This window comes from Bos indicus x Bos taurus, chromosome 7, assembly GCF_003369695.1.
Source record: "Bos indicus x Bos taurus breed Angus x Brahman F1 hybrid chromosome 7, Bos_hybrid_MaternalHap_v2.0, whole genome shotgun sequence".
In the NCBI taxonomy this organism is placed as follows: domain Eukaryota; kingdom Metazoa; phylum Chordata; class Mammalia; order Artiodactyla; family Bovidae; genus Bos; species Bos indicus x Bos taurus.
In genome coordinates this window covers 89,679,790-89,691,537 of record NC_040082.1, presented here as the reverse complement: position 1 = coordinate 89,691,537, position 11,748 = coordinate 89,679,790, and the positions used below count along the sequence as shown (strand labels likewise).

Here is an 11,748-nt window from a genome sequence, read left to right as displayed (position 1 = left end):
TACCAGGTGCCACCTTTATCCGGATGTGCCCAGCTGGGTCAAGGCCACCCCTAGCCACTTGGCCCCAACCAGGCAAGCTCCTGGTGGTATGATTATGGGCAAAGGCAGAGGCACTGTTTAGAGCTCTGCAGACAGTAGAGTCGACCCAGAACCTGGCTTCGGTCCTCGGAGCATCACCCTCCCTGGGCCCCGCTGCCCTCCACAGTCTGCCTGGAGAGGAGGGGAGTCGGGGCTCCCAGTGCAGGCAATAGCTGGATGGAGTCGACTGGGTTCCCCTTCCTGATCCTGAGACAAAAAAGGAGAAAATTAGGAGGCGGCACCCAGGCTTCGCAGATTGAATCAACCATAATAACAGTGTGTCTCAGCCTCTGTTGTCTGCTGTTTACATTTCTGGTGGGGAATTCATTAGCATGGGACTGGGAGAAGGAGCTTGGTTCCCAGCCCTTCTGTTTCTTTTGGGCCCGAAAAGCAGGCGTCGGACGATTGCTGCGTCCCTGCACACTGTGCCTCCAGGCCCGCCCTGAGCACTAGCCCTGGACCCTCAGTCCTGCTGGGAGGAGAGGGCTGTTGCAGCCCACCTGTCCTTGCCCCTGTTCACCATGAGCAGCTGTCCGTCAGCTTTGTGACAGAGCCAGTGACCTACCCACCTGACCTTCCAAGAGCCTCCCGCAGGCCAGGAAGAGGCCAAGAAAGGCTGCTGCAGGGCATGGAGGTGGTTCTGAGAAGGCCCTAGAACTCTGTCACATTGCTGAGGCCAGATTGGGCTGCAGAAGGGAGATCCTTCCCCCATCCGCTCCTGTCACCCCCCAGACCTCTACAGCTCCCAGGGCAGAAACAGCTGACTGGCCAGACAGCAGTGTTCTGGCCAAAGGCCCAAGTGCTTGCTGTGTGCCTAGCCTGGCTGGGGAGAACAGGGTGGGCAGTTGGGCCTTTCAGACCCCCAACCCAGTGCCTACAGGCACAGCTGAAGTGCTGTGTTTAATGCAAAGGAAATGGCCATCATGGTTCACACTGTCTCCCTCAAGGGACCGGCTGGGCCTCCCTCTGAGCTACTTCTGGTCCTGCCACTCGGGTGGACAAACTGCCCCTAGAAAATGATCCCCACACACCCCCCACTCCCACCCCCCCCCCCCCACCCTCCAGCCACCAGCCTCCTGCTTGGCACTGGGGACATTCAGCCCTCCTGAGCCTAATAGGATGTAAGCAGCAGTCCTGGTGGGGGGTGGGGTTAGAGATTTCGCATTTTCTCCAAGCTCCCAGGTGATGCTGGTTGTGGGGGACACGTTTGAGATACATTTTGACCTACACCAAGGTTCCCTCAGAACTGCTGACCTGGGGCCAGTTCATCCCCCGGGGAGGTCATTGTGGGTGCTGTGAGGTACGGAGCAGACTCCCTGCCCCCACCCACTCGTCACCAGGAGCTCACTCTGGTCATGACAGCCACACATGTCCCAAGATATCTCTCAGTGTCCCTTGGGGGCAGGATCATCCACAGGTGAGACCCACAGTCCTAGAGCCTAAGCAATTCACTTTCCAGCGAGTGAGACACATGATCCATGGACACAGAATGCATTAAGTGCCTTCAAGATGAAAAAAAGCGAAGTGGGGCTTCCCTGGTGGCCCAGTAGTTAAGACTGTTCTCCCAATGCAGGGGACACGTCAGGGAAGCAGATGCAAGCTTCTGGTCAGGGAACCAGATCCCACAGGCTGCAATTAAAGAGCCCGTGTGCCACAACTATGACCCGGCACAGCCTAAATAAATAAATTTTTTTTTCATTGCTTTATTTTTTTAAATTTTATTTTATTCTTAAACTTTACATAATTGTATTAGTTTTGCCAAATATCAAAATGAATCCGCCACAGGTATACATATGTTCCCCATCCTGAACCCTCCTCCCTCCTCCCTCCCCATACCATCCCTCTGGGTCGTCCCAGTGCTCTAGCCCCAAGCATCCAGTATCGTGCATCGAACCTGGACTGGCATCTCGTTTCATACATGACATTTTACATGTTTCAATGCCATTCTCCCAAATCTTCCCACCCTCTCCCTCTCCCACAGAGTCCATAAGACTGTTCTATACATCAGTGTCTCTTTTGCTGTCTCGTACACAAGGTTATTGTTACCATCTTTCTAAATTCCATATATATGCGTTAGTATACTGTATTGGCGTTTTTCCTTCTGGCTTACTTCACTCTGTATAATAGGCTCCAGTTTCATCCACCTCATTAGAACTGATTCAAATGTATTCTTTTTAATGGCTGAGTAATACTCCATTGTGTATATGTACCATAGCTTTCTTATCCATTCATCTGCTGATGGACATCTAGGTTGCTTCCATGTCCTGGCTATTATAAACAGTGCTGCGATGAACATTGGGGTACACGTGTCTCTTTCCCTTCTGGTTTCCTCAGTGTGTATGCCCAGCAGTGGGATTGCTTAAAGCAAGATGGAGGGAGAGCCAGGAAGGGAGGCAAGAGGCTATTTTACTTTTATTTTTAAAATTTATTTATTTATTTTAATCAGAGGATAATTATAATATTGTGATGGTTCAGAGACTGTTTTAGCATCGTGGTTGGGGGGAATCTCTGAAGGTCTCACTTGAGTCAGAAGATGGGGGAGGAGGATTTCTGGTGGAGGGAGTGGGCTGCAAAGGCCCTGAGGTCTCCTGCACATCATGGTCCTTTCCTCTGACTGATCAAAGCTTCCCTGTCCATCTCTTTGTTAAAGGGGTTTTCCTGCTGGTGGCAAAGTCTATGCTGATAGAGGCGGTGATAACCACACAGCCCAGGATCTGGAGGAGCCCCTCTGGCCACCTCCAGGAGCCAGGCAGGCAACCTCAGCCAGGGACTAGCCTCTTCCACCGGGGCCTGGGGTCCAGCTTCCACAGGTGCTGGCTGACAGAATTCAGGCTTGAGACACCAGCCTGTTCATTTGTCAAGGCAACATGTGTTTTGACAAACGATATTCTTATTTTTAAATGTTGACACTAAACTTAAACAAAAAACCCTCTGTGGGCCAAACAGCATCAGTGAGAGGCCGTGGCGCCCAGCCTCAGCTTCGCCCACATAATTGCATTAATCCCAGGAGCACAGAGAGAGCAGAGTGTGAGACCCAGCTGGTTTGCTCCCTGCACAGTGGGCCTGGAGTGTCCCCCGCCTGGAGCAGCCAGCGGGAGGCCCTAGGCTGTGAGGCTAGGCAAGGAGCCGGGACCTCCTCCTAAGTGAAGGGATGTCCCATTGCATAAAGGAGGACTTGTGCAGATCAAGGATGGCAAAGGCCAGGTGCGGGTCCCTGGCCCAGGCCCCCAGACAACCAGGGACAGTGGGAGGCTGGCTCAGAACCCAGTGGGCCCCAGCTCTAGCCCCCACCTTGCCTCTTCTCTGCTGGGCCGCCTTGGGAGAGCCGATTCCCTTAGCTGACCTGGAGAAACCCAGCACACTCCCATGCTAGCTCATGAAGGCCAGGGCTCTTTCTACTGGCTGTGAAGGGGGACTGCTGCCTTGGTTTGGGGTGCTCAGGTGGGGGTTGGGCCCTGTGCCCAGGGAGAGCCAAGCAGAGACTCTGGGCCAGTCCTGCTCTGGCTCACGAGGCCAAGAGGCTGGCCTGGGAACTATAAATAGCAGCCACAGAGTGGAACTGCTGTCAGTGCCCACGCTGCTCCGCATGAGTCAGCCTGCCCTGGCCTGGGCTGGCACCCTGAGCAGCCAGAGGGCTGGCCTAAGGCCTGAAACCCAGATCAGCACCGTTGGTCACTCAGGAGACCGAGGCAGGCAGGCAGTTGGAACAGGAGAGAGCTCGGGCTGTCATCTCTGAGCTCGCAGGTGCCCAGCAGCCCCACCTAGGTGGACGTCAGGCCCAATCGCTCCCAGAAACCCTGACAAGGAACACAATGGTGACCTTCATTCACAGATGGGGAGACTGAGGCTCAGAGGCATGCTGGGCTGGGACACAGAGATGCAAACCAGAGTATAGGACCTTTCTGCACACGGGGCTGTCTCCATCGCTGGCTGAGAGCACTTGGAGATGCTAGCCTGGGACCAGGCCACCTTCTGTGGTACCCCACGAGGCCTAGGACAGGACAGGAGGGAGGTGTGCCAGGGAACAGCTCCAGGCAGCCAGGGTTGGATGGGGAACTGGAGGGGAGCTTGAGGAGCGCTGAAGGGGGTGGTCCAGGGAGGCCAGGAGGGAGGTGGATGGTCCAGGCATGAGAGGTCGGGAAATGCAGCGGAGGGGCAGAATCAGGGAGAAATGGGGCCCTTCACACCCCAAAGCAGGGCGGACCTCAGGGGTCCAGACTCTGGGTGAACCAGGTGGTCTTGGGGATTGTGCCCACATCTCCAAGGGAGCAGAAAGGGTCTGGCTCAGCTGGAGCCATGAACATGATGGGTCAGCAAGAATCTGGAGCCAGAGGGGCCCTTGGGTTCCAGCTGACCGTCTGCTCACACATCTCATGATGGGGAGCTCATCACCTTACGAAGAGCCTCTTTCACCCTGTGACCACTCTGACCCCAGAAGGCACCTCCTTGTGGGACCCTGGTGTCAGCCTCCTCACCCGATCTAGGGGTACCTGCCTCTAAGAGGTGTGGGCCCTGGGGTGGGCTCAAAGCCACCCCTGCCCGTGCCCCAAAGCCTGGCCTGCTCTGAGAGTTCGCCCCCCGAGTCTGCAGGAGGGAGGGGTGATGGCATCCTGCTGGCTTAAACATGGACGTGTGGACGTCAGACACACAGACACTTCCCAAAGGTAAATGTCTACTCTCAGAGACAACTCTGCTTTGAGACAGAGAACATTTTCCTACAAGAAAACTGCAAATCCAGCCTCCTTGGCTCCCTTTGTTCACCCCTCTACCTTTAGAAGCATCCCCCCACCTCAGAGGCCCAGTTGCCATCTCTGTCTCAGTGACCTGCCCTTATAGCCATCAACCCAGATCAAGTCCCACCCCTGCCAGGAAACAGCCTCCCATGAGGACTAGTCTCCTCAACACCCACATTGTCCGGAGCCTTCTTGGGCCACCTCTGCCTTCTCACACATCTGTTTATTGATTGATTATTTATTCATTCCATCAATGCACATTCCTTCCCTTGCCCCTAAGCTGGACACCTCCCACCCCCTGGACCAGCCCAAGGGGTTGCCATTCTGTCCCTCAGTACCCTTATCTACTTTTCTGCCAGCTGGCCCCTTCTCTTTGCTCTCGGGTGCCCCTCATCTTGCGCAGCCGCTGTCTGCAGGGTGACCCTGGGGTGCTCCAGCTGCATCCCCGAGAAGCCGACCCCACCCGCGTTGCGTCCCTGGCAGCACTCTGTGTTTGTCAGGCGGCGATGTAGGGGCGGGGGTCTGAGCGGGGCCCAGGAGGGACTGTGGGCGCGCGGCCGGGCGCGGGGCGGCGGTGACCTTGGCCGGGGGCGCGGGTCCCGGGGGAGGGGCGGAGCGCGGCGCCCGGCGGCGGGCGGGGACGGGCGGGGACGGGCGCGGGCGCGGGCGCGGCGGCGGCGAAGGCAGCTCGGGCGGGCGGCGGCGGGCGTGCGGGGGGCGGCGGCGCCCAAGCGGACACGGAGCCGGTCAGCAGCAGCCGCGGCGGCGCCGCAGGGACGAGCGCCCAGGTAGGTGACCAGGGCGGGGGGCGGGGGGCGCCGGGGCCCGCTGCATCACCCCGCGAGGCCCGCAGGTCCTCTCCCCGCGCGCCCCTCCTTTGTCTGAGCCCCACCCTCCGCGGCCGCGGGGCTGGGCCCTCCTCCCCGCCGAGCCCTCCACCGGAACCCCCTCCCCAGTCCGGCCGGGCCCTGGCTGGGCCTCCCTCCACGCGCCCACCTTGGACAGCTCCCTTTTGGCATCACCCCTCCCCCATGGTACTGACCGGGAGCCCTTCGACCAAGCCAGCCCCTCCGGCCCACCGCAGCCCCTCGGTCCCGCCGTCAGGGCCTCTCCAGGAGGAGTCAGGTGGGCCCCGAGCCGGTCTGTTCCGACCACACACCCATTCAGCCCTTCTGCTCCCTCTCCAAGCCAAGCCCCTCATCCAGGAGCCCCTCCTCCGGTGGACACCCCCTCCCCCACCACTTAGATCCTCCTTGGGCTAAGGGGAGCCCCTGGGCTGGCCTCCCCCGACAGGCCCCTCTAGAGCAGGCCCTCTGTCATCAAACCCCTCATTGGTCAGGTAGTCCCTACTAAGTCAGACCCCCTTGGGGCAGCCAGCCCCTGCCCCCAGGCCCTCCCCTGAGCTGGGCCTGCTTTCTTGCACCTAAGGTCGCTCCAACCTTCCTCGCTGGACTCCAGGGCCCAGGACTGGGCAGATTCGTCTGGCCTGGGAGTCTCAAGGTGGGCTGCCTTGCACAGGGGAAGGACCCCAGGCCTTGCAGCCAACTAGGGCCAGTTCAAACCCTGCTGTACTCGGCCACCTCTCTGCTGTGACCTTGAGCCTGTGCCACCCCCTCTGGAGCCTCGGTGCCCATGGCCCCCTCCTCCTCCCACCCCAGCCCAGGGGAGGTGAGGGCGGGATTCAAATGGCACTCAGGAAGGCTCCTGGCGTGGGTTTGGGGGTTATGGAATGGGCTTCCCAGTCAGGGATCCCAGGCCCCCATGGACCCCTCCTGGAGGACACCCCTGTGGACATGCCCAGAAACCTTCTGGGGGGTCTGCACTCAGTGCAAGGCAAGGGCTGGGTTGGGCCAGCCGAGCCAATGGTTTACCAGCCACCCCAGATCCCTCGGCCAGTCTGGGCGGTGCCCAGCTGCCAAGTACTGAGCCCACTTCTCGGGGTGCTCACCCAGGAGAGGGCAGTAACTGCAGAGCAGGCTGCCAGCCTCACCAGCCACTGCCCCCCAATGCTATGCATGTCACCGAGATGCCTAACGGTCCCCCATGAGTTAGAGCTGCTAAAGCTCCTACAAGTTTGCCTGGCACGTCATTTGTGGGGCCTGTGTCAGCCGTTAGCTTCACTGTCTGTCTTTTTCCGACAAACCTGTTACTTTTGATCACTGAGAACGTGACTTCCCTACCCGCCACCAGCCAGATGCTTTACATCCTGGGTCCTTGAGATGGAGAATCATGTCTGTCCATCTTTACTGAGGGCTCTTGTGTGCCAGGCACCCGGCCAAGGGCTTTCTCCAGCGTCTGACACTCTTTGTCCCAGCACCTCCATGGAATGGGTGCTGCAACTGCTCACATTTCACAGATGGCAACACTGAGGCTCAGGGACATCAATTTACTTACTAGGGTTTTCATTGCCAGGTTCACGTCATTGGATCTTGCATACTACCTGCCCCCCCCCCATACCTGAGGGCAGTAGCACGGCCAGGGGGGCAATCTTGCCATGTCTTCTCTGTCTCATTGTGGACACACCCCTCCATGCTGAGGGACCCTTAGAGATGGCTGAGAGGAGGCAGGGAAGGGGATGCTGCTGTTTCTATAGATAAGGATGCAGATACTGGAGACAGGATTCCTGCCTTCTCGCCCCCAGGCCACAGTTCTTCCCCCACGGTCATCATTTTAGGAATTGCTGTAATGTGTGACCTCCCGAGGTCACTGGACCTCTCTGAGCACAGAGGTGGGGACAGAGGATGAGAGGACTCCCTCGCAGAGAGTTCTGTTCCTACGGACACATCAGACCTGGGTGGCAGGCCAGACTATAGTCTGGGTTTGGAGTTTAGGAAGTGGGGGTTTCTCTAGGCTAAGTTTAGTTTTCTCATCTACAACCTGGAAAACTGGCTTTATGATTTGCAAAATTTTGGACCTCTCGCGCCAGGATCACACTTAGGGGATGTGGGAAGGAGAGCAGCTTTAAAATGCAAGTTCCCAGAACTGTGGCCCTGGACCAAAGGATTCACTGCTTCCAGGGCTGAGGCCCTGCCATCTGCATTTTAGATACCCCACTATGCAGCTCGCATGGGCTTGAGGGAGAGCAGAGAGCCTGTGATGGCTGGAGACAGGCACCACTTCACCTGTTTTGCAGAGGAGAAAACACTCAGGGTGGCAAGGCAGCTTGCCCCAGTCACAGATCCAGGGAAAAGCCAGTGCCTCCTGGGGGCTGGGGGAGCGCACAGGTGGAGGAAGCTGCGGGTGTGCACCCCATGCTGGCATCTCCACGCTCCTTCCAGTCAAGTCTTTCCACACCCCGAAAGGAGCTCAAGCCCCATATTTCATTGAGGGAAAGCAGACAGGCAGAGGGTGCAGTTCTGAATGGCAAAGTCAACCAGATCAACGGGGAGGCAGGAGAAATGCTGCCTCCTCCAAGAAGCCTACCCCTCTCACTCCCTCCCAACCTGGGTGGGCCTTTTGCATCTGACACTCCTCTCTGTGCAGGGTCGGTCTGGGGTTCTAGCAGCCGCAGCTGCGAGCTCTCCCGGCCCCGCCCCACACCCCCGTGTGGAAGATGCCTGAACAGAGCAACGACTACCGAGTGGTGGTGTTCGGGGCGGGCGGCGTGGGCAAGAGCTCGCTGGTGCTGCGCTTCGTCAAAGGCACGTTCCGGGACACCTACATCCCCACCATTGAGGACACCTACCGGCAGGTCATCAGCTGCGACAAGAGTGTGTGCACACTGCAGATCACTGACACCACGGGCAGTCACCAGTTCCCGGCCATGCAGCGGCTGTCCATCTCCAAGGGCCATGCCTTCATCTTAGTCTTCTCGGTCACCAGCAAGCAGTCGCTGGAGGAGTTGGGCCCCATCTACAAGCTCATCGTGCAGATCAAGGGCAGCGTGGAGGACATCCCCGTCATGCTGGTGGGCAACAAGTGCGACGAGACCCAGCGGGAGGTAGACACCCGCGAGGCCCAGGCTGTGGCCCAGGAGTGGAAGTGCGCCTTCATGGAGACTTCGGCCAAGATGAACTACAACGTCAAGGAGCTCTTCCAGGAGCTGCTCACGCTGGAGACGCGCCGGAACATGAGCCTGAACATCGATGGCAAGCGCTCCAGCAAACAGAAGAGGACAGACCGCATCAAGGGCAAATGCATTCTCATGTGAGCCAGAGAGTCCGCCACCGCCGCCAGCACCCCTTTGTCCCGGGCATGGGCCTCTCCCCAAGTCCTGTGCCCTCTTCCTCCTCCCTTTCTCCTCCTCTCCTGGCCTCCCTCCCACTTCTTCCACTTCTCTCCCTTCATCCACCATCTCCAGCGGGGAAACTGAGGCCTTGCCAAGCCTGTGGCAGATCTGGGCTTGTGGCAACCCAGCTCTGTTGCATCACTCTGCTGTTCCCTCCCTCTTTGCTCCAACCCCCCATCCTGTCTGTATCCCTGGAAGGCAAGTGCTGGAGGTGGCCCCCATGATCTGCACGTGGGAAAACAGGCAGTAGGGAGGAAGCTGTTTGTCCCCATCTGGACTGAGGACGCCGGTTTTTTTCCCCATCTCCGTGTCTGCCACTCCTGCCCCTTCCCCTTGGGTCCCCCCATTAGATCACTGTGACCTTGCTGGGGAGGAGGGAGTTGAAATGCACATGGACCTCAGATTTTGTTTTCTCCTATTTGGTGTTTAACATACACTCCCCTCCCGCTTCCATCCCTCATGACCTCTGACCTGGGCCCCCCCAACCCAGGTCCCAGACCACTCCTCTCGTCCCCGTCCCCACAGCTTGGTGGGGGGCTTTGCGGGCTGGGTCTCAGGCTGCCAGGCAATAACCAAACAGGGCCCTCAGCAGTGCCCCACCAGCCCGGAATCCCACTCCACACCCGGCCTGGGCCTGGGGTGCAGGCAGAGGAGGCCCAGAACCAGCCAATGGCACAGCACAACTCCAGGAGACTGTCTGGGATGAATATGGAGGGCCTTCCTGGACACAGCCCATGGACAGAGAACAAGGGGAGGGGGAGCCGGACCCTGTCAGAGGCAGGCATCTGGACCCAGCACTAGCAGGGTCTGTGGGGCTGGAGGCAGAGCTCTGCCCAACCTGTTGCCTCCCACCTACTAGGCCATGGGGGCTGCCCAGGAAGGCATGTGTCCTGGAGTCAGGGTGTGCCCGCCACCCTGAGATTATGTTTTTGTAAGTGTCTAGATGACACCACACTCATGGGACCCGGTGAGGCTGTGTCAGCCAGTGTGAAGGTGACCTGTAGGCCTAGGGTGGTGGGGGAGAATCCCATGGGATGATGAACTGGGTACCTTGGTGTGCTGGGCGGATGGCTTATGTCTAAGCACGTATGGGGAGGCTCCTGTGTGTGTGACAGTATGCAGTGTGATCACAGTGTAGGGTGTATGGAGATGTGGGTCGTGTGGTTGCCAACAGGACTGGACACTTGTGATGGGTGACCTTGGCACCTGTAAGAGTGTGGCTGTACATGGCTGCATTTTTGGGTGTTGGGTGATGTGATTTATTAATAGCAGAAAGCATTGGTAAACCTTTTTGTCCTGACTGAGGAATGCCACGCCTGTTTCACTCTGTAGTAAGGTGTCTCTTAGCCTGACATCTGTATCCATCAGCTGTTGCTAGGGAACACATGACCACAAACTCAGCAACTTGCAACAGCATGCATTTGTGGCCTCATCTGAAGGCATGACCAGGGATGGACCCACATCCCAGCTCATGTGCTCGTGGGCAGCATTCAGTTGCCTGTGGTCTTGGGATGGAGGGTCTCAGCTGCCTGCCTCCTGGGCCTCTCCCTGGAGCCATTTAGCAGCACTGGTGTCATGAAGTGTGAGGAAGCTGTGTGTGTGTGTGTGTCTGTGTGTGTGTGCATGCACACATATGAGAGAGAGGCCCTGTGGCTGTTGTCATGTGACCACGCGGACTGTATGTGGGTGAGAGGGACTGTTTGTGTCCATCTTGGTAGCAGTGTGTTTTTTCCCCTTGCGTCTGTGTGGCTGTTCATTCCGCAAATATTTACTGGGTACACTGTGTGTGTGCATATGCACGTGTGTGTCACTGCCCGGCATGTGGACAGGCCCATGGAAGAACAGGTAACATCCTATTTGGGTATAGCTGAACCCCCCTGGCCTGTGGTGGGTCCAGGGCCCACAGCAACTGGTGTTGACCCCTCCCACTTGAAGGTGCCAGAGAAAGTGGGGCTGGGTGGGGGTCTGCAGCCCTTTCTCAGGGACACACCCTGATAGCACAATCTCCCTGGGGCCCTGCCCGCCTCCAGGCCTCTCCTGCCCCAGGCCCTGCCCCGACCCTGGGGGACAGAGGGGTTCTGGGGACCGTGCCAGGCCATGCTTGCTGTGATCCCGCCCCTGCCCCTTTGCCCCCTCGCATGTGGGTGTCCCCCTGCCCCCCGTTGTGGGGTCTGTGTAGCATTCACTTTAGAAATAGTCTTCCTGCAATAAAGTCGTGGATTCCACATTCCCCACCAGTGCGCCTTCTTTGGGGGTGGGGAAGTTAGCTCGCCACCTGGAAAGGATGAGGGACTGGAAAGATGGGGAGGTGTGGGGCGGGGCTGAGGGAGGGGGCTGACTCTGGGGCACCGTGGGGACATTTCAGTGCTTCTCCTCTATGGTCCCCACCAGAGATCTCACAGGCCCTGCTGGACCCAGTACTTATTGCAGTCAATGGAAGGGCTCTAGCAGGCATGATGACCCCCATATTATGTGGGGGGGAAAACCTGCAGGGCCTCAGCTTTCCTATCTGCTAAATGGCTCAGGACAGAGTTTGCAAATTTATTTTCTTTTAACTTTATTTATTTATTTGACTGCACTGGGTCTTAGTTGTGGCACGTGGGATCTCTAGTCGAGGCACGTGGGGTCTAGCTCAAACCCAGGCCCCCGGCACTGGCAGCTCGGAGTCTTAGCCACTGAACTACCAGGCAAGTCACCAAGTTTGCCAAT

The 11,748-nt window shown here is 58.0% G+C and overlaps 1 protein-coding gene across 1 annotated transcript; it reads left to right on the top strand.

The window, feature by feature from the left end:
• Positions 1-5,495: 5,495 nt before the first annotated feature.
• DIRAS1 (DIRAS family GTPase 1) lies at positions 5,496-11,269 on the top strand. The gene is made up of 2 exons (XM_027547142.1): positions 5,496-5,599; positions 8,295-11,269. The coding sequence occupies exon 2, from the start codon at positions 8,365-8,367 to the stop codon at positions 8,959-8,961; it is 597 nt and encodes a 198-aa protein (XP_027402943.1). The 5' UTR covers positions 5,496-5,599; positions 8,295-8,364; the 3' UTR covers positions 8,962-11,269.
• The last annotated feature ends 479 nt before the right edge of the window (positions 11,270-11,748 follow it).

Excerpts from the sequence above, each read along its gene's own strand:
- DIRAS1 (XM_027547142.1), top strand. The coding sequence starts at position 8,365 with ATGCCTGAACAGAGCAACGACTACCGAGTGGTGGTGTTCGGGGCGGGC.